Source organism: Pristiophorus japonicus, chromosome 21 (genome assembly GCF_044704955.1).
Source record: "Pristiophorus japonicus isolate sPriJap1 chromosome 21, sPriJap1.hap1, whole genome shotgun sequence".
Taxonomy (NCBI): domain Eukaryota; kingdom Metazoa; phylum Chordata; class Chondrichthyes; family Pristiophoridae; genus Pristiophorus; species Pristiophorus japonicus.
In genome coordinates this window covers 50081614-50104647 of record NC_091997.1, presented here as the reverse complement: position 1 = coordinate 50104647, position 23034 = coordinate 50081614, and the positions used below count along the sequence as shown (strand labels likewise).

General features: G+C 44.3%; 1 protein-coding gene across 16 annotated transcripts in view; it reads right to left on the bottom strand.

Annotated features, from left to right (window-relative positions):
- Nucleotides 1–23034, bottom strand: part of tanc2a (tetratricopeptide repeat, ankyrin repeat and coiled-coil containing 2a) — a 1120879-nt gene that overhangs the window by 358585 nt on the left and 739260 nt on the right. For all 16 annotated transcript variants that reach the window (XM_070864738.1, XM_070864743.1, XM_070864740.1 and 13 more), the window contains one exon: nucleotides 22175–22323. In XM_070864738.1, coding sequence (XP_070720839.1) covers nucleotides 22175–22323 — 149 coding nt within the window. The remainder of the gene's footprint in view (nucleotides 1–22174; nucleotides 22324–23034) is intronic.

The following is a 23034-nucleotide window of genomic DNA, read 5'->3' as shown; positions in this document are numbered from 1 at the left end:
TGGTCATCTGCCGTAATTTCTTCTTATGTAGCTCGGTGTCAAATTTATTTACAACACTGTGAAGTGCCTTGGGATGTTTTACTATGTTAAAGGCGCTATATAAATATAAATTGTTGTTGTTGTTGAGGATGGCATTTGAGCACTTGGACAATTATGAACTGATCAGAGAAAGCCAGCATGGATTTGTAAAGCATTAGCAAGTCTAACAAGTGTAGTTGAAGATGCAACTAACTTGGCAGTTAAGGGAGCGTCTGTAGATGTTATTTATATGGACTTACAAAAAGCATTTGCTCATAAAAGACTTAACAAAAATGAGAGCGAATGGAATTGGAGGTGGGAGGTAACCTATTGACACCATGGGTAGGGAATTGGTAAGCAAGTAGGAGATAGAATGGGTATGTACTCAAATTGGCAAATTGTGGCGAGTGGTGGCCCCTGTACTGGGCCCTCAGTTTTTCACCATATTTATAACTGAAGTAGATGATGGAATAGAGAGCCATATTATCCATATAGGTCCTTTGAACCAGCTCAATAAGATCATGACTGATTTTCGACCTCAACTCCTTTACCGCCCAATCCCCATATTCCTTGGTTACCCTAGAGTCCAAAAATCTAGCTATTTCAGCTTCGAACATGCTCAACGACTCAGCATCCACAGCCCTTTGAGGTAGAGAATTCCAACGATTCACAACCCTGAGTAAAGAAATTCCTCCTCATCTCAATCTTAAATGGCCGACCCCTTACAGCACTATGCCACCTAGTTCTAGACTCTCCAGCCAGGGGAAACAATCTCTCAGCATCTTATATGTTTCAATGAGGTCACCTCTCTTCTTCTAAACCCCAGAGTGTATCGGCCAATCTACTCAATCTCTCCTCATAGGACAACCCTCTCATTCCAGGGAATCAATCTAGTGAACCTTTATTACACCGCCTCTAAGGCATGAGAGTCTTTTCTCAGATAGTGACCAAAACTGTGCACAGTACATTAGGTGTGGTCTAACCAAAGCCCTGTACAATTTATTGTAGTAATACTTCCTGTACTCCAACCCCCTTACAATAAAGGCCAACATGCCATTTGCCTTCCTAATTGCTTGCTCTACCTGCATGCTAACTTTTTGTGTTTCTTGTACGAGGGCATCTAAATCTCTCTGAACACCAATATTTAATAGTTTCGCACCATTTAAAAAAATATTGTTTTTCTATTCTTCTTACCAAAGTGAATAACCTCACATTTCAGCACATTATACTCCATTTGCCACCTTATTGCTCACTCATTTAACCTGTTTATATCCCTTTGCAGACTCATGTCACAGCTTACTTTGCCACCGAGCTTTGTATCGTCGACAAACTTAAAGCCTTAGAGAAGGTGCAGAAAAGAGGTATGTTAATAGACTGGAGAAGCTGGGGTTGTTCTCCTTGGAACAGCGAAGAGCGAGAGGAAAATTGATAGAGGTGTTCAAAATCATGAGGGGTCTGGACAGAGTAGATAGAGAGAAACTGCTCCCATTGACAGAAGAGAACCAGAGGACACAGATTTAAGGTGATTGGCAAAAGAACCAATGGCGACATAAGAAAAAACTTTTTTATGCAATGAGTGGTTGGGATCAGGAATGCACTGCCCGAAAGGGTGGTGGAGGCAAACTCAATCTTATCTTTCAAAAGGGAGTTGTATAAATATTTGAAGGAAAAACATTGCAGTGCTACGGGGAAGGGGGCTGGGGAGTGATTCTAGCTGAGGGTCTGCATGGGCCGAGTGGCCTTTTTCCGTGCTGTAACCATTCTATGATTCTATGAAACCTGGATACATTGCACTTGGTCCTTTCATCCAAGTCAACAATAAAGATTGTAAATAGCCTGGACCCAAGCACAGAAACTTGTGGCACCCACTAGTTACAGCCTGCCAACCGGAAAATGATCTGTTTATTCCTACTCTATTTTCTGTCCGTTAACCAATCCTCTATCCAAGCTAATATAGTACCTCCAACCCCATAAGCCCATATCTTGCGTAGCAACCTTTTATGTGGCATCTTATCGAATGCCTTTTGGAAATCCAAATATACTACATCCACTACCATGCTAGTTACATCTTCAAAAACTCGAATAAATTTGTTAAATACTATTTCCTTTTCATAAACCATGTTGACTCTGTTTAATCATATGATTTTCTATGCGCCCTGTTCCAACTTCCTTAATAATAGATTTTCTCTACTACTGATGTCGTGCTAACTGGCATGCAGTTCCCCATTTTCTCTCTCCCTCCTTCCTTGAATAGCAGGGTTACATTTTTTACCTTCCAATCCGCTAGGACTATTCTAGAATCTCTGGAATTTTTGAAGATCACAACCAATGCATCCACCTCTTTTAGAATCCAAGGATTTAGGCCCTCAGGTCAAGGAGATTTGTCATCTTTTAGTCCTATTAGTTTCTCAAATACTTTTTCTCTACTGATATTAATTATTTTAAGTTGCCCACTCTTATTACCCCCCTGGTTCCCCACTAGCTTTTAGTGATTTCTGGACTTGGACCCCTAAATCTCTCTGCTGACAAAACCAAGTTAGGTGGCATAGTAAATAATATAGATGAGAACAGAAAGTTGCAATGGGACATTGATAGATTAAGTAAGTGGGCAAAACTCTGGCAGATGGAATTCAATCTGGAGCAGTTTGAGCTCATCTACTTTGAACCTAAGAAAGATACATTAGAGTATTTTCTAAATGGTGAGAAACAAGGTACTCTGGAGGAGCAGAGAGATTTAGGGTCCAAGTACAGAAATCACAAAGCTAGTGGACAGGTACAAAAAAACATTTAAAAAGCTAATGGAATGTAGGCCTTTATCTCAAGGGGCGGGGAATACAAAGGGGTAGAAATTATGTTACAACAGTTTGTATTTATATAGTGCCTTTAAATTAGTAAAACATCCGAAGGCACTACACAGGAGTATTAGGAGACAAAAAAATTGACATCAAGCCACATTAGGAGAAATTAGAGCAGGTGACCAAAAGCTTGCTCAAAGATATAGGTTTTAAGGAGCTTCTTCAAGGAGGAAAGAGAGACGGAGAGGTTTGGCAGGAAGTTCCAGAGCTTAGGGCCTGGGCAACAGAAGGCACGGTCATCGATTATAAATCAGGGATGGTCAAGATAGCAGAATTAGAGGAGTGCAGATATCTCAGGGGGTTATGAGGCTGAAGGAATTTACAGAGATAGGGAGGGGCAAGGCCATGGAGGAATTTGAAAACAAGGATGAGAATTTTGAAATCGAGGAATTTCTTAACCAGGAGCCAATGTAGGTCAGCGAGCACAGCAGTGATGAGTGAGCTGAACTTGGTGCAAGTTAGGACACACAGCCAAGTTTTGGATCACCTCAAGTTTACGTAAGGTAGAATGTGAGGGGCAGCTGAGAGTGCCTTCGAAACATAGAAAATAGGTGCAGGAATAGGCCATTCGGCCCTTCGAGCCTGCACCACCATTCAATAAGATCATGGCTGATCATTCACCTCAGTACCCCTTTCCTGCTTTCTCTCCATATCCCTTGATCCCTTTAGCCGTAAAGGCCATATCCAACTCCTTCGTGAATATATCCAATGAACTGGCATCAACAACTCTCTGCGGTAGGGAATTCCACAGGTTAACAACTCTGAGTGAAGAAGTTTCTCTTCATCTCGGTCCTAAATGACTTACCCCTTATCCTTAGACAGTGACCCCTGGTTCTGGACTTCTCCAACATCGGGAACATTCTTCCTGCATCTAACCTGTCCAGTCCCGTCAGAATCTTGTGTGTTTCTATGAGATCCCCTCTCATCCTTCTAAACTCCAGTGAATAAAGGCCCAGTTGATCCAGTCTCTCCTCATATGACAGTCCAGCCATCCCTGGAATCAGTCTGGTGAACTTTTGCTGCACTCCCTCAATAGAAAGAACGTCCTTCCTCAGATTAGGAGACCAAAACTGAACACAATATTCCAGGTGAGGCCTCACCAAGGCCCCGTACAACTGCAGTAAGACCTCCCGGCTCCTATACTCAAATCCCCTAGCTATGAAGGCCAACATACCATTTGCCTTCTTCACCGCCTGCTGTACCTGCATGCCAACTTTCAATGACTGATGAACCATGATACCCAGGTCTCGTTGCACCTCCCTTTTCCTAATCTGCCACCATTCAGATAATATTCTGCCTTTGTGTTTTTACCCCCAAAGTGGATAACCTCACATTTATCCGCATTATACCGCATCTGCCATGCATTTGCCCACTCTGCTGAATTCTAAATTTCTCCCAGTCCTCAGGTTTGCTGCTTTTTCTGGCCAATTTATATGCCTCTTCCTTGGATTTAACACTATTCTTAATTTCCCTTGTTAGCCATGGTTGAGCCACCTTCCCCGTTTTATTTTTACTCCAGACAGGGATGTACAATTGTTGAAGTTCATCCATGTGATCTTTAAATGTTTGTCATTGCCTATCCACCATCAACCCTTTAAGTATCATTCACCAGTCTATTCTAGCCAATTCACGTCTCATACTATCGATGTTACCTTTCCTTAAGTGCAGGACCCTAGTTTCCGAATTAACTGTGTCACTCTCCATCTTAATAAAGAATTCTACCATATTATGGTCACTCTTCCCCAAGGGGCCTCGCACAAGATTGCTAATTAGTCCTTTCTCATTACACATTACCCAGTCTAGGATGGCCTGCCCTCGAGTTGGTTCCTCGACATATTGGTCTAGAGAATCATCCCTAATACATTCCAGGAAATCCTCCTCCACCGTATTGCTACCAGTTTGGTTAGCCCAATCTATATGTAGATTAAAGTCGCCCATGATAACTGTTGTATCTTTATTGCACGCAATCCTAATTTCTTGTTTGATGCTGTCCCCAACCTCACTACTACTGCTGAAATACTCTAGTCTCGAGGTTAAAAAAAGGCATGGATGACGGTTTCAGCAGCAGATGAGCTGATGCAGGGGGAAATAGGCGGTCTTAGTTATGCTTAGTTCGAAAGCTCATTTCAGGGTCAAATATGACATCAAGGTTGCGAACAGTCTGGTTCAGCCTCAGACAGAAGTTGGGGAGAGGGGTGGCTACAGAACGGAGTTTGAGGCGATGACTGAAAACAATGGCATCAGTCTTCCCAATATTTACTTGGATAGAATTTCTGCTCATCTCGAACTGAATGTCGAACAAGCAGTCTGACAATTTAAAGGCCGTGGAGGGGGTCGAGAGAAGTGGTAGTGAGGAAGAGCTGGGTGTCAACAGCGTGCATGTGGAAATTGACGCTGTGTTTTCAGATGATGTCGCCAAGGGGCAACATGTAGATGAGAAATAGGAGGGGGCAAGGATAGATCCTTGGGGGACACCAGAGGTAATGATAAGGGAGCGGGAAGAGAAGCCATTACAGGTGATTCTCTGGCTATGATTAGATAGATTAGAATGAAGCCAGGCGAGTGCAGTCCCACCTAGCTGGACAATGGTGGAGACGCGTTGGAGAAGGAAGGAGTGTCAAAGGCTTCAGACAAGTCAAGAAGGACAAGGAGGGATTAGTTTGCCTTTGTCACAATTTCAAAGGATGTCATTTGTGATGTGGATGAGAGCTGTTTTGGTACTATGGCAGGCACGGAAACCGGATTCAAACATTGAATTGCGGGAAAGATGAGTATGAATTTGGGAGGCAACAACACGTTCAAGGACTTTGGTGAGGAAAGGGAGGTTGGAGATGGGGCGATAGTTTGCAAGGACAGAGGGGTCAAGGGTTGTTTTTTTTTTTTAAAAGAGGAGAGGGATGATCACGGCAGATTTTAGGGAGAGTGGGGTTTAAGCACAGTGGGGTCAAGGGTTATTTTTTTGGGAGAGGGGTGATGACCGTAGATTTGAAGGAGAGGGGAACAGTACATGAGGAGAGAGAGTTATTAATAATGTCAGCTAACATGGGAGCCAGAAAAGGAAATTGCGTGGTCAGCAGTTTGGTGAGAATAGGGTCAAGGGAGATGGCTGTATGTTTCATGGACAAGATGAGCTCAGAGAGGTCATGAGGGAAGATCGGAGAGAAACTGGAAAGATGTGAAGCCAGGGCAAGGGTCCTTTGTGGAAGTTTGGCCTGGTGGCCTAGAGGCAGAGGCAGCTGAATGGATGGTCTCAATCTTAAGAGGCAAAGAAGTCCCTTTCCTGTCCAAAGTCCTTGAATGTGTTGTCGCCTCCTAAATCCATGACCATCTTTCACAGAACTCCATGTTTGAATCCCTTCAATCTGTTTTTGCACATGTCACAGTACCGAAACGGCTCTCATAAAAGTCAGACATGGCATACATTGTGACTGTGACAGACATGGCAGACATTGTGACTATCCCTCCTCGTCCTCCTGGACCTGTCTGCAGCCTTCGACACAGTTGACCATTCCATCCTCCTCCAATGCCTCTCCACCATCGTCCAGCTGCCTGGTTCCACTCTTGTCTATCTAATCGTAGCCAGTAAATCTCCTGCAATGGCTTCTCTTCCTACTCCCACATCGTTACCTCTGGCGTTCCCCAAGGATATATTCCTGGCCCCTTCCTATTTCTCATCTATATGCTGCCCCTCGACAAGGAGTCAGTTTCCACATGTATGCTGATGACATCCAGCTCTACCTCGCCACCACATCTATTGGCCCCCTCCATGGTCTCCAAATTGTCAAACTGCTTATCCAACATCCAGTACTAGATGAGCAGAAATTTTCTGCAATTAAATCATCGTCATAGGCAGTCCCTCGAAATGAGGATGACTTGCTTCCACGACAAAAAAAGGATGAGTTTACAAGTGTTTCAATGAAGGACCTAATATTCCAGGTCCCGAACTACATCCTGAAGGGTGGTAGATGCTGGTGCGTGGATTTTTTTTAACATGTGGTGGCCGTTGCACACCAGCCACCACACAGGCTTGACAGGGCTAGGTCTTGGTCCAGTGGCAAGGGTTAACAAGACGACTGGAGACCTGCTCTAAAAATTGGGAACACCGAAGCCATTGTCTTTGGTCCCCACCACAAACTGTGTTCCCTAGCCACTGACTTCATCCCTCTACCAAGCATCTGAGGCTAAACCAGACTGTTCGCAACCTAGGTGTCATATTTGACCCTGAAATGAGCTTCCGGCCACACATCCGCGGCATAACTAAAACCGCTTATTTCCACCTCTGTAACATTGCCTGCCTCTGCCCCTACCTCAGCTCATTTGCTGCTGAAACCCTCACCCATGCCTTTGTTACCTCTAGACTCCTGGCTCGCCTCCCACATTCTACACTACGTAAATTTTAGGTCAATCAAAACTCGGCAGCTCGTGTCCTAATCCGCACCAAGTCACGATCACCTACATTGGCTCCCAATTAAGCAACGTCTCGGTTTCAAAATTCTCATCCGTGTTTACAAATCCCTCCATGGCCTCGCCCCACCCTATCTCTAATCTCTTTCAGCCTCACAACCCAACAAGATGTTTGCGCTCCTCAAATTCTGCGCTCGAGTATCCCTGATTATAACTGCTCAACCATCGGTGATCGTGCCTAAGCTCTGGAACTCCCTCCTGAAACCTCTCCACACCTCTTTCCTCCTTAAAACCTACCTCTTTAACCAAGCTTTTGGTCATCTGCTGTAATTTCTTCTTCTGTAGCCCGGTGTCAAATTTATCAGTTTTGTCTTAGATCACTACTGTGAAATGCCTTGGGACATTTTGCTACATTAAAGGCGCTATATAAATAAAAGTAGTTGCTGTTGTTCAGCCTCAGATAGTTGCCAGGGAGCAAGACGGAGTGGGTGGCTAAGGAACGGAGTTTGTGGCGGAGACCAAAGACAATGGCTTCAGTTTTCCCAATATTTACTTGGAGGATCTGTAGGTGTTGGGAACAGAACACTTTATCCCCACTCTCTTGCTTTCGGATAAGACGTTAAACCGAAGCCCCCATCTGCCCTTTTAGGGAAACGTGAAATCCCACGGCACTAATCGAAGAAGAACCGAGGGGATCTCCCCGGCCAATATTTATCCCTCAACCAACAGATTATCTGGTCATTATTACATTGCTGCTTGTGGGACCTTGCTGTGCAAATAGGCTGCCTCGGTTTCTTACATTATAACAGTGTCTATACTTCAAAAGTACTTCATTGGCTGTAAAGCGCTTTAGGACGTCCTGAGGTTATGAAAAGCATTATATAAGTGCAAGTCTTTCGATCTTTAATTCAAATAGCCTTCTTTATCTGTACCAAGTCAGCTTGGTTAAGTGATAGCACTCTCGCCTGCAAGTCAAAAGTCATAGGTTCAAGCTCAACTCTATGGGCCCAAGTTTCCACATGATTTGCGCCTGATTTTTAGGAGCAACTGGTGGAGAACGGACTATCTTAGAAATCGCAATTCTCCACATTTTTATTTCTACAGTTCTAGTCAGGTAGAACAGTTCCCACTTTGGAACAGAATTTTTTCTTCAAAAGGGGGGCGTGTCCGGCCACTGACGCCTGATTTGAAAGTTTCCACAGTGAAAACATACTCCAAACTAACTTAGAATGGAGCAAGTGAAGATTTTTGTAGAACTGAAAAAACCTGTTCTACACATTCAAAAATCAGGCGCAGGTTACAAATTAGGCGTCCAGAACGAGGTGGGGGGGGGGGAAAGGGAAGTAATTAAATTCTACAATAAATCCTTATTTATACTTATACAAATATTATACAAATAAATCCAACCTGAATAAAAATTTATAAGCAAAGAAAAGATTAAATAAACCATCTTCCTACCTGTGTGAAAGTGCTTCAGCCAGGGAGAATGCTGCAGCATGCCTCACAAAACGAGGCAGCCGTTCCTGAAGGCGGGAGGGAGGGAGGGAACCGACCGAACGCGGGGGGGGGGGGGGGGGGGGGAAGGGGAGGAAGCCGTTCCAGACGGCGGGAGGGAGGGAACTGACCGACCGAACGCGGGGAGGGGGGAGGAAGCCATTCCAGACGGCGGGCGGGAGGGAGGGAACCGACCAATCGCGGGGGGGGGGGGGGGGAGGAAGCCATTCCAGATGGCGGGAGGGAGGGAGGGAACCGACAGAACGCGGGGGGGTGCGGGGGAAAGGAAGCCGTTCCAGACGGCGGGCGGGAGGGAACCGACCGACCGAATGCAGGGAAGCCGTTCCAGACGGCGGGGAGGGACCCAACCAACCGAACGCGGGGCGGGGGGGGGGGGGGGGGGGAGGAAGCCGTTCCAGACGGCGGGCGAGCGACCGAACGCAGGGGGGGGGGGGGGGGGGGGGAGAAGAGAAGGAAGCCGTTCCAGACGGCAGGAGGGAGGGAAGGAGGAAGCCTCAGAAATTGAGGAACCATTTCCCGACGGCAAAAGGGGGAGGCTTCCTGCAGCCTTCTCAGTGCTGATGGCAATGTGCTTTTATTAAAAAATGTTCAAAAACTAAACAGCTACAAAGAACTACAAAAATGGCCGAGTGTCAATGTTTCCTTCACACTGCGCGTGCGCGAATGCTCCAACGCGCAGCGTTGCCGGCAGGAAAAAAACGAATTTAAATGGTACCCGGCCCCTCCCACTTACAAAATCGGCACGAGTGTAGGCTCCGCCCCCCTGGGCGCCACGCCAAACAGACAAGGAGCTGCAGGGCGCTCCAGAATCGCGAGTTTTTTTTCCGGCACCGTTTTATCGTGTGGAAACTTGGGCCCTATGACTTGAGCACATCATCTAGTCTGATTCTTCAGTACAGTGCAACTCAACATTCCTTCCAAGCTGCGCGGGCACGCAACAATCGGGGGGAACTGCAGAGGGCGCTTACCAGCTGTTGCTGGTGGAAAAGGTACCGCACAGCAAATTTAAAGGGATCACGCATAGAAAAGAAATTGGAGGAAACATTGATGTGAGTAAGTAAGTATTGGACTGTTAGAGGTGCAGTCCTTTAGATGAGACGTTAAACCACAATTCCATTTGCCTGCTCAGTGGACATTAAAGATCTCATGGCACTATTTGTGAAAGAGCAGCTCTCCAATTATACTGGACAATATTTATCCCTTAATCAACATTACTGAAATATATTATCTGGTCAATTATCTCATTGCTATTTGTGAGACCTTGCTGTGCACAAGTTGGCTGCTGCAGTTGACTACTTTCTTTTATAACTGTCGTCAGCTTGTGGTCCATGCTGGTAAGGTTTAAAAGATGGTACAATGAGCTAGACATTGAAGGTTGATGATGACAAAGGGACAAGTGAAACATGATGGTGTTCCTGAGGGTGTCCTGGATAGCTGATGCACCAATGATTCGATCCTGCAAGAGTAAATGTGAAACGGTGCTGTTGGTGAAAATCACCAAGGCAAAAATGTCATGCTTTGGTAATGCAGTTTGCAATTGTGGTGGAGAATTTACAAGCACCATTTTAGTCAGACAACTCAATGGAAAAAGAAAGCAACATCCACAGTGATTTTAATTTAATATTAAATAGTGGTCTGATGAAAAGATTTGGACTTGTAGACTAAGATCCAACAATGGACCAGAATAGCACATTTCCTATGGACCTTTTCAGGCGCAGCTTATAATTTTCCTTGATGGAGCACAGATTAACGGACATAACAGGATGTGTTTGAGAAGTGCACGAGATATGCGCTAAGGATTTTAAAATGGGCCAATTCAATTAAAAGGAGAAAGAGGCTTGAAAAAAATAAACAGCTTCAATTGCTAAAATACATTACTTTCCATATATCACAGATCATAATTTATAAACTGACTTCCCCCACTAATAAACTTGAAGCTTGGATATCAGCACTAGGGCACATTTCTCGTTTTACTATTTGGTATAAAGATCACTAAAATCCAAACTGAATATGATCAGTTTTCAACTGTGCTGAAAGGAGTCCAATGTGTGATCTACTCCAAGTAAAGAGTAAATTCAAACTTAACACGCACAGCTCAGTTCCATAAATTCATAGAATCTTACAACACAGAAGACAGCCATTCAGCCCATCGTGCCTGCTCTTCAAAAGAGCTTTGTAATTAGTCCCACTCTCCCGCTCTTTACACATAGTCCTGCAAAACTTTCCTTTAAGTAGATATCCAATTCCATTTTGAAAGTTATTACTGACTCTGCTTCCACCACCTTTTCAGGCAATGCATTCCAGATTATAACAACTTGGTATCATTTCTCCCAATCTCCCCTCTGTTTACTTTGCCAATTATCTTAAATCTGTGTCCTCTGCTTACCGTACCCACCCACCATTGTAAACAGTTTCTCCTTAATTGCTCCCTTAAAAGTTTTGCATTCATTTTCATTGCTTAGTGAATACAGGTATAAGATTATTTGAAACAGAGACTTGGTGCTTCCTTATTGGAAGGAAAAATCAAAAGGCCAGTCTAACTGCTTTACTCCCAAGACCTTATGGGGTTTTAGAGCAGGGGAAATAGGTACGAGTAATACAGAAAAAGGGATATGTAGCAGTAGAATCCACAGAATCCCACCCCAATACACTAATATTTGATTGTGTGTGTTTTTTCCAAAGAATTTTTAAAAAGTATATATACCCCTGTATTTAATGCGAAAATCACTAACATTTATATTTGGAATCAGAGTTAAAATTGAAAGTTTAAATAATGAGTATTCAGAATTACCGCATGCTAACCTTGGTAAAAAATGTACTTGACCCATGATGTGAGCAACTTGTAATACAAAAACACACACACAATGAAAATGGAGTCTAATAATAACACAGCCATTTCCTTACTACACAGAGTAACAGCTGTAACATCCATCCAGCCTCAGTTGGTCCTTAGATGATATTGTTCATTACTTGATTCCTGTTATTTCTTAAACATCTGTTATTTTAACAATGGTTTTAGTTACATCCCAATCCATAAATCCTTCTCTAGGCATTTACCAGTACAGAAGTCAACAAGTTCTGTAGTACCTCAATGTATCCTTTCTCAGTTAGTGCAAAAACACACAAAGCCTACTATAAATGGAGTAGTTTAACACATTCTATTGAAATTTACTTGTTATTACTTCTTCCCTCCAAATACCTCTCTTCACAATTCCTTGGAGCAATTGCCATTATCTTGCTTAGACACAGACCAGGTAACCTGCCCACAGGGCACTATAAGTATCACTTGAGAACCAGCTGCTTAGAGGTACATCAGCACAGCCCTGGAATGGGGCGAACGCATTTGATTGGGGAAGAAAGTGGGCAGCAATGCATGACCAAAAACACACCCACCGAAGACAAGGTCAAGAGATATAAAGTAGTAAGTGTTCAGGCAATTAAACTTGCAATGTAAACTCACATTTTCTCTCATGCTATCTGCCAATGGCTATAATGAGCGGTCCAAATTGTTTAATGCTAGAGCATGGGGAAGATCCTGAACTAATGAATCAGCTGTCAGTTCCTTATTCTAGCATGAAACACACTGGAGCATTCATTATAACTGTAGTTAGATTCTCCAGCCATTTGCTCAGTAAGAACAACACCTTTTAATGAAATTGGTAAGCAGTTCCAGAAGCAGCTCGTTCTACAGATTAAAGAATCCTTTTTTTGGTGCTTGCTAATGCTAAATGTAATTTTTTCTAAAGAATTAAAAGAAAACCTTTGTGGTCTACAAAATCTGTGTGTACATAAATGTGTCAGAAACGAAAATGAAAAAAAAACCCAGTGAGTACTCTTAAAAGGAATATGAGGCAAATTGGTTCAAGCATTCTCTACTGCATTTGTAGTTAATCAGTGGGACTCTCATCATACTGTGCACCTCAACGACCTCATTATAATGCACTATTTGGCAAACTGTCAAACACTGCATTATAGCAAGTGCCTCCTGCTGCTCCTGGATTTTCAGCAGACCTCATTTTTGACACAGACTATTGATATTAGAAGCATCACGACTGTTTCTGTCCTAGGTGTGTCATTTCTGGTTTTTAATTGTAAATCCTCCTGCTTACCTAAGATTTACACGATGTGACTCACTATCTTTTGTGTTACAATAATAATGGACAACCAGTATGTTAAAAGACTGCAACTGTAATCTAATCGGGGAGCTCAGGTGACAGCATCAAGAACACATCTTAAGCAGTTCAACTTTATCTGAAGTCTGGAGCTGTATCACAGCCTTTCTAACTCTCTCACATCTTTTCAACGGCGGTCTAATATCCCCTTCCCTGAAAACAATTCGCTATGTATGTGCTGGTGATGGCTAACTGCTTGCACCATGTACCTGATTATGCCCTGGTATTACAAAACGGAGTAACTATTTGTACTAAGTCTCCCTTCTGCGCATGCGTCTCCTGACTCTCACCGACTCTGCCCCCCCCGTCCCCCCCAACGCAATTCCCACTAACCTGTTCCGTGCATGCATCCTCCTCTCCCATCACCCTCCCCCTCCCCCCCCCCCCACCCCCACCGTGCTGCAAGCCCCGAGCAGGGCACGGGCCCCAATCGACCCGCAGCGCCCCAAGCAGGCCTTGGGCCACCCGCAGAACCGCTCACCGCCGAGCGGGCCTCGAGCCACTCACAGCACCGCAACCCGAGCCACCCGCAGCACTCTAAGCAGGCCATGAGCCACCCGCAGCGCCGCAACCCCCGAGCCACCTGCAGCGCCCCGAGTGGGCCACGGGTCCTGAGCCACCTGCAGCGCTCCAAGCGGGCCACAGGCCCTGAGCCACCTGCAGCGTTACGCACCCTCCCGCCCGAGCCACTCGCAGCGCCCCGAGCGGGCCCTGGGTCCCGAGCCACTCGCAGCGCCCCGAGCGGGCCATGGGTCCCGAGCCACCCGCAGCGCTCCAAGCCACCGAGCCACCCGTAATGCCTTGAGTAGGGGGGTGGGGGGGAGGAAAGAGAGAAGAGACAGACAGCACTGGGGGAGGGGGATCAGAGGGGAAAGAGGGAACTCAGAGAAGACGGATCACGTTCTTCCAACCCCCTGGTGCGTGCAACTCAGTGCGTGTGTTACAAGAAACATCGTTGGGGTGGATGAAATCCAGAAGTTTGAGGGGGGGGGGGGGGGGTAGAAGTGTGTGTAAGGTCATGCGCTTGGGTAAGGGTCTTCAGCTGGGGGAGGGAGGCACTTGCACTGGTGTAAGGGACTTCGGCTGGAATAAACTCAAACTAACACCATTGTTCAAATAAATTCCCTATTCTTAGTTCACCTTACAAGGGAGGGGGGCTGGCAACCCTAATCACTCTTGATCAAATCAGGAATAGATCACCTATACCCTGTTAACTAAGTTTGCTGACGATAGAAAGTGAGGTGGCAAAGTAAGTTGTGAGGAGAACACAAGAGCTTGCAAAAGGATATAGACAGGGTAAATGAGTGGGCAATAAAGTGGCAGGTGGAGTATAATGCGAGTAAATGTGAGGTTACTCACGAGGCAGATGCATCAAATTGCCAGGCCATTGGTCTTTAACCAGCACACCCCCAGGTAACATGTCGCTCTATTGCCCAGTCTCTGTCTGTCTGTCTCCCTCCCCCCCGCCCCCCCAGTCTCTCTCTCTTTCTCTCTCCATTTTTGGTTGCACAATGCAATTCATGGTGCAGAATCTGGATCCAAACGGGCATATACATATAATGCAGCCAGGCTATTTACAACACTAAAATCAAACATAAAAAATAGGTGCAGGAGTAGGCCATTCGGCCCTTGGAACCTGCACCACCATTCAAGAAGATCATGGCTGATCATTACCTCAGTACAACTTTCCTGCTTTCTCTTCATACCCCTTGATCCCCTTAGCCGTAAAGGCCAGATTTAACTCCCTCTTGAATATATCCAATGAACTGGCATCAACAATGCTCTGCGGCAGGAAATTCAACAGGTAAACAACTCTCTGAGTGAAGAAGTTTCTCCTCATCTCAGTCCTAAATGGTCTACCTCTTATCCTAAGACTGAGTACCCTGGTTCTGGACTTCCCCAACATCGGGTATATTCTTCCCGCATCTAACCTGTCCAGTCCCGTCAGAAGCTTATATGTTTCTATGAGATCCCCTCTCATCCTTCTAAACTCCAGTGAATAAAGGCTCAGTTGATCCAGTCTCTCCTCATATGACAGTCCAGCCATCCCTGGAATCAGTCTGGTGAACCTTCGCTGCACTCCCTCAATAGCAAGAACATCCTTCCTCAGATTAGGAGACCAAAACTGAACACAATATTCCAGGTGAGGCCTCACCAAGGCCCCGTACAATTGCAGTAAGACCTCCCGGCTCCGATACTCAAATCTCCTAGCTATGAAGGCCAACATACCATTTGCCTTCTTCCCGCCTGCTGTACCTGCATGCCCACTTTCAGTGACTGATGAACCATGACACCCAGGTCTCGTTGCACCTTCCCTTTTCCTAATCTGCCACCATTCAGATAATATTCTGCCTTTGTGTTTTTGCCCCCAAAGTGGATAACCTCACATTTATCCACATTATACTGCATCTGCCATGCATTTGCCCACTCACCTCACCTGTCCAAGTCACCCTGCAGCCTCTTAGCGTCCTCCTCACAGCTCACACCACCACCCAAGCTTAGTGTCATCTGCAAACTTGGAGATATTACACTCAATTAACTTCATCTAAATCATTAATGTATATTGTAAAGAGCTGGGGTCCCAGCACTGAGCCCTGCGGCACCCCATTAGTCACTGCTTGCCATTCGGAAAAGGACCCGTTTATCCCGACTCTCTGCTTCCTGTCTGCCAACCAGTTCTCTCGCCACTTCAGTACATTACCCCCAATACCATGTGCTTTGACTTTGCACACCAATCTCTTGTGTGAGACCTCGTCAAAAGCCTTTGAAAGTCCAAATATACCACATCCACTGGTTTTCCCTTGTCCATTCTACTAGTTACATCCTCAAAAAATTCTAGAAGATTTGTCAAGCATGATTTCTCTTTCATAAATCCATGCTGAATTGGACCGATCCTGTCACTGCTTTCCAAATGCGCTGCTATTTCATCTTTAATAATTGATTCCAATATTTTCCCCACTACTGATGTCAGGCTAACCAGTCTATAATTACCCATTTTCTCTCTCCCTCCTTTTTAAAAAAGCGGTGTTACATTAACTACCCTCCACTCCATAGGAACTGATCCAGAGTCGATAGACTGTTGGAAAATGATCACCAATGCATCCACTATTTCTAGGGTCACTTCCTTCAGTACTCTGGGATGCAGACTTATCAGGCCCCGGGGATTTATCGGCCTTCAATCCCATCAATTTCCCTAACACAATTTCCCGCCCAATAAGGATATCCTTCAGTTCCTCCTTCTCACTAGACCCTCAGTCCCCTAGTACTTCCGGAAGGTTATTTGTGTCTTCCTTCGTGAATACAGAACCAAAGTATTTGTTCAACTGGTCTGCCAATTCTTTGTTCCCCATTATAAATTCATCTGAATCTGACTGCAATGGACCTAAGTTTGTCTTCACTAATCTTTTTCTCTTCACATATCTATATAAGCTTTTACAGTAAGTTTTTATGTTCCCGGCAAGCTTCCTCTCATACTCTATTTTTCCCCTCCTAATTAAACCTATTGTCGTCCTTTGCTGAATTCTAAATTTCTCCCAGTCCTCAGGTTTGCTGCTTTTTCTGGCCAATTTATATGCCTCTTCCTTGGATTTAACACTATTCTTAATTTCCCTTGTTAGCCATGGTTGAGCCACCTTCCCCGTTTTATTTTTACTCCAGACAGGGATGTACAATTGTTGAAGTTCATCCATGTGATCTTTAAATGTTTGTCATTGCCTATCCACCATCAACCCTTTAAGTATCATTCACCAGTCTATTCTAGCCAATTCACGTCTCATACTATCAAAGTTACCTTTCCTTAAGTTCAGGACCCTAGTCTCTGAATTAACTGTGTCACTCTCCATCTTAATAAAGAATTTTACCATATTATGGTCACTCTTCCCCAAGGGGCCTCGCACAAGATTGCTCATTAGTCCTTTCTCATTACACATCACTGAGCCTAGGATGGCCAGCACTCTAGTTGGTTCCTCGACATATTGGTGTAGAAAACCATCCCTAATACACACCAGGAAATCCTCCTCCACCGTATTGCTACCAGTTTGATTAGCCCAATCTATATGTAGACTAAAGTCGCCCATGATAACTGCTGTATCTTTATTGCACGCATCCCTAATTTCTTGTTTGATGCTGTCCCCGCCCTCACTATTACTGTTTGGTGGTCTATACACAACTTGCGTTTTCTGCCCTTTGGTATTCCGCAGCTCCACCCATACAGATTCCACATCATCCAAGCTAATGTCCTTCCTTACTATTGCATTCATTTTCTCTTTAACCAGCAACGCTACCCCACCTCCTTTTCCTTTCTGTCTATCCTTCCTGAATGTTGAATACCCCTGGATGTTGAGTTCCCAGCCTTGGTCACCCTGTGTCTCCGTGATGCCAATTATATCATATTCATTAATTGCTGCCTGGGCAGTTAATTCGTCCACCTTATTACGAATACTCTTCGCATTGAGGCACAGAGCCTTCAGGCTTGTCTTTTTAACACACTTTGCCCCTTTAGAATTTTGCTGTAATGTGGCCCTTTTTGATTTTTGCCTTGGGTTTCTCTGCCCTCTACTTTTACTTTTCTTCTTTCTATATTTTGCTTCTGCCCCCATTCTACTTCCCTGTGTCTCCCTGCTTAGGTTTCCATCCCCCTGCCATTTTAGTTTAACCCCTGCCCAATAGCACTAGCAAACACTCCCCCTAGGACATTGGTTCCGGTCCTGCCCAGGTGCAGACCGTCTGGTTTGTACTGGTCCCACTTCCCCCAGAACCGGTTCGAATGTCCCAGGAATTTGAATCCCACCCTTCTGCACCACTCCTCAAGCCACTTATTCATCTGAGCTATCCTGCAATTCCTACTCTGGCTACCACGTGGCACTGGTAGCGATCTGAGATTACTACCTTTTGAGATCCTACTTTTTAATTTAACTCCTAGCTCCCTAAATTCAGCTTGTAGGACCTCATCCCGTTTTTTTTACCTATATCGTTGGTACCTATATGCACCACGACAATTGGTTGTTCACCCTCCTGCTCCAAAATGTCCTGCAACCGCTCCGAGCCATCCTTGACCTTTGCACCAGGAAGGCAACATATCATCCTGGAGTCTCGATTGCGGCCACAGAAACGCCTATCTATTCCCCTTACAATAGAGTCCCCTACCACTATAGCTCTCCCACTCTTTTTCCTGCCCTCCTGTGACTTGGCTGCTGTTGCCCTGCCCTGATGAGTCATCCCCCCCCAACAATGCCCAAAACGGTGTATCTGTTTTGAAGGGGGATGACCGCAGGGGACCTCTGCACTATCTTCCTTCCACTGCTCTTCCTGTTAGTCATCCATTCCCCATCTGTCTGTGTAACCTTTACCTGCGGTCTTACCAGCTCACTGAAAGTGCTATTCACGATGTCCTCAGCATCGCGGATGCTCCAGAGTGAATCCACCCGCAGCTCCAGTGCCGCAATGCTGTCTGTCAGGAGCTCCAGCAGGATACACTTCCCGCACATGTAGTCATCAGGGAAACTGGAAACGTCCGAGTTCCCACATAGCACAGGAGGAGCATAACACGTGTCCGAGCTCTCCTGCCATGTCTTAACCCCCAGATTAACTTAATTTGGCAACAACAACGATAAAGGTTACATACTAATAAGGAAAAGAAAAACGATTCATCAATCACCAGCCAATCACTTACCCCTTGGCTGTGATGTCACCTTTCGATTTCCTTCTACTTCTTTGTTAACCTTCTGCCCCAGCACTGGCTAGCCTCACAAACTCCCCGGACTCGCACTGCTCCGAACTCCCACCTCCTCAACAGCCGCTGGGTCTTTTTAGGCCTCACGAACCATCCCACTTTGTTCTGGTCTATTTCAGGTTTGGTGTCAATCTTAATGATTCTGCTACACTTTGTAAACTGGCTCTCTTCTGAATTCAGAGCCATTCTGGTTCCAAAAATGCAGTATAACAAGTGTGCCCCTGCATATGGTTGGTTTGGGCATTTATGTGCATTTTGTAATGCAGCCCAAACCAAACTTTTGAAATCACTAATGAGTTTACCAAAAAAAACAAACAATCAAGGGGAATCATGTTATAACAACAATGAGGGAATTGCCTCTACTTCTAGAGCATCAATATTTATACTTTGTTTTTGCACTCACGCACACGTGGATCTCCTATGGTGCTGCTCGTGGTGAATGCGAGGATATGTTGTAGTGTGGAAGGAAATAAGTATGAAGCTTAAACAAAGTGTGCACAATGCTTACCAAATACTGATTTTAACTCTTTTTAAATTTGTACTCAGGCTATGAATGACGCTAGCAAGGCCTCTTTTATTGGCCATATCGCGTTATCCTGAGGTGGTGGTGGGCTTTCCCCTTGAACCACTGCAATCCTTGTGGTGATAGTGCTCCTTTAATGGTGCTACGTAGGGAATTCTAGAATACTTGTCCAGCGGCAATGAAGGAACAGCAATTGAAGTCCAAGTCACGATGGTTGGTGACTTGGATGGAGGTTATGGTATACTGTACCACAATCATGTTGCATTTAGAGACGAGGAGCAACTCAGAACTCAGCCTGAAGAGTTTTACCAAGAAAGGAAAGACATTGCATTTATACAGTGCCTTTTATTACTCCAGGACTTCCCAAAATGCTTCAGCCAATGGAGTACTTTTAAAGTGTAGTCACTGCTGTAATATAAGGAAATGCGAAAGCCAATATGCGATATGATGTGATAATGACCAGATAATCTGTTTTAATGATGTTCGTTTAGGGATAAAAATTTGCAAGGCAGCTGAGAGAACTCTCCTGCTCATCTTTGAATAGTGCCATAGGATGCTTTATGTAAACATGAAAGGTGGTGGAGGCTTAACAAACCTATCCCTCAGTACTGGAGTATAGTGTTATCCAAGGTTATGCGCTCAAGTCTCTGGCGAAGGGGCTTGAACCCAAGTTCTTCTGACTCATAGGCGAGAGAGCTGCCACTGAGCTATGACTGACACCATGGATGGTGTGGTTCTTCACTTGCCAGAATCATACAGTTGCAGTATGGTTACAAGGTGAATTAGTAATTCTGATCTGTGCATCAGAATGCAATTTCTTGTATGACTATTCATTTAACGTCCATTTGATTGAGATGTGTCCTATAGAAATATACACATATGCTTTTAAACTTTAGGGCAGTCAGTACAACTGGGCCAAATTATCAATTCCACTTAGGCAGATTCAGAAAAAATTGGAAGGAACTCAGAAAAATATGACAAATGAATGCAAAGTAAAGTTTTAATTGCTACTGTAGCCCTCAAAGAATGGACAGAAAAAACTAGTTCCAGTATAAATAGTGGAACAATGCACCCATCCAACTGTCCCGAGATATGTAAAATGATATACAATGTTTTCAATGATGTATTTCTCGATTCCAGCAGATCTGCAACAGCCAGTATTGTTCAGAATCTAATTGGGATTCAGGAATGTCAGCTTTTGAATTTTAGTAGGGTATGTTGCTTCCTGCTAATGAGGTTTCAGAAACAGGATTCATGTGGTTTATAGAACTGCACTGGTGAATGTTACATCAACTGCAAAATGACAGCACAGAGGATTTATAATGGTAATGAACTGTGTTTACCATAGCTCTAAAAGAAACTTCTTAAAAAAAATGTTTTAAGTACTGTCTCTGCAAAAGGTAGAAAAAGAGTAAGAAAGAGAAGTCACTTAGTAAGCGTACAAGAGACTTTTATTCAGATGCAAATGCTCTCAAAGAACAAACTTGCACTTGCATAGAAACTTACACATTCTAAGGATGTCCCAAAAGCACTTCACAACCAATGAAACTGCATTAGTTTTCACAATGTCCTTGACAGAGGCTGTGGTTAGAATACATGTCACTATCTACATTTCATGCAGATGCTCAATGTTTTGGTGTATGCTTGTTTACATCTGTGAATGAGGATTAGTCCACTCCCACCTCTGGTCCGCACAACTCCCAGTTCCTATCTGATCTGTTGCTGGTCATGGGGATGGAGCTCTGCTGCATACTATGGGCAGGAGTTCACAAGATAGTTTTGTCAGATTAAGATTCCCCCAGTGTGTAAGAATGGCATTCCATCCCAGAACAGCAGCACCAGATAGAAGCAATGATGGGGCAAGGAAGAATTGTACCAGTATGAAAGAGCAGAATGTCAATGTGATCTGAGGGGTAGAGGGTACAGTTGCTAACTATTGGAGACCAAGTGGGATAAAGAAAAGTGCCATCATGAACTGAGGGGAGAGAGGAGAGTGCCATTCTGAACTAGGGAAGGGGTGAAACATGCTATTATGAATCGGGTGTGATGTGGGGAGAAGAGTTCCTCTGTGCACTGGGGGAGTGGAGGGCAAAGTGTCCCCACATGACTAAGACAACCTTATGAACAGTTGTAAAATAATCAGATTTAGCAACAGCCTACCAATATATATTCACATTAGTTGGTAATTTCTCCACTAGAAGTGAGGCCTACAATCTCAAACGGAATGCTGCATATAACAATAGCTGCAGTTATGACAAGCCCAAGTTCCATTGGACTTTCTGTGCCACAGTATACCATAAGCCAATATTGATGGCTGATTGAGTTCCCAGTTTTAAGGAGGCTGTTGCTCAGTGTTTGCTACTCTTACAGGTTGGCATGTACAAGAAAATGCTTGCAGTCTCCAAACGCAGTATTTCCTGCCGTGTGAGCTTTAATTAAATAATGGAGAGAGTCGTGCAGTTATGTTGTGTATATGGATTTTTTAAGAAGGTGTTTGATAAGGTGTCACTTGTTAGCAAAATTGAAGCCCATGGGATTAAAGGGGAAGTGACAGCACGGATACAACATTAACTAAGAGACAGAAAGCAGAAAGTAGTTGTTTTTCAGATTGGAGGGAAGTATACCGCGCAGGGGTCAGTATTGGGACCACTGCTTTTTTTGATAAACATCAATGACCTGGCAAAGGGTTCTTAAAATTATACAGTACTGTGTACTTAATCCGTATGTTCCATAGAATCATAGAATTTTATAGCACAGGATGCCATTCACCCCATCACATCTACACTCTCAGTTCAATTCCATTTCCCTCTCCTCGTAACCTTTTACATTTCCCACCCCCCCCCCCCCCCCAAAGATATTTGTCCAATTTCTTTTTACAAGCTATTATTGATTCTGCTTCCATTACTGTTGCTGCTAGGGTAGTTACATAAAGTTTTGTTCCTAAACAGATCCATACCTGATTTTCATCCTGTTCCTCCATACTATATTCTGTGCTTGTCTGTATCTCTGAGGCTTTATCTCCCAGCAGAAAGCCTAGTCGTGTCATGAGTGTATTTGCAGCCTCATCCACTGACGGTGGGGGTCCCAATTCCTGTTCTGAGTCACCTGCACAGGAAGGTAGAAAATAAATAAATTAAAAGAAGTGATGCCATACTATCTTGCACATAAGAAAGGACAGTTGGGTGGTATGTTTATATTACATTAATCCATCTGCCCTGTACTTCTGTAACTAAAATTTACTAATTTATATAACTTGCTGTAATATCTGTATAACAGCAGAATACAAAAGTGCCACTGGACCAAGACCTAGCTCTGTCAAGCCCATGTGATGGCTGGTGTGCAATGGCCACCACACGTTAAGTCCACAGACAGGCATCTTCCACCCTTGAGGATGTAGTTCGGGTTCTTCATTCGAAACATCTGTGAACTCATCCTTTTTTTGGCGTGGAAGCAAGTCATCCTCGTTTCGAGGGACTGCCTATGATGATGATGATTAGTTCTTTTTTCTTTCAGAATGATTAAACATTTTTTTAAGTTTTGCACAAAACAAGGTACAACATTTGTACCTCCATGGATATTGAAACAGGGATATGCGACTGCATAAATACATAGAGATTTGTGGCCACCTGCATTTCAAAATGTAACCAGAAGAATGTTCAAAGGATAACTGATACAATACATCCCTACCACAAGTCATGCCCCACATTCTTTTAATGCACTACAACATTTAGCCAGGTAGAAATTTATTTGATGCACTTGAATGAATGTTTCAACCAGCCAAAAATACAAAGTTGCATTTATATACTGCCTTCTCTC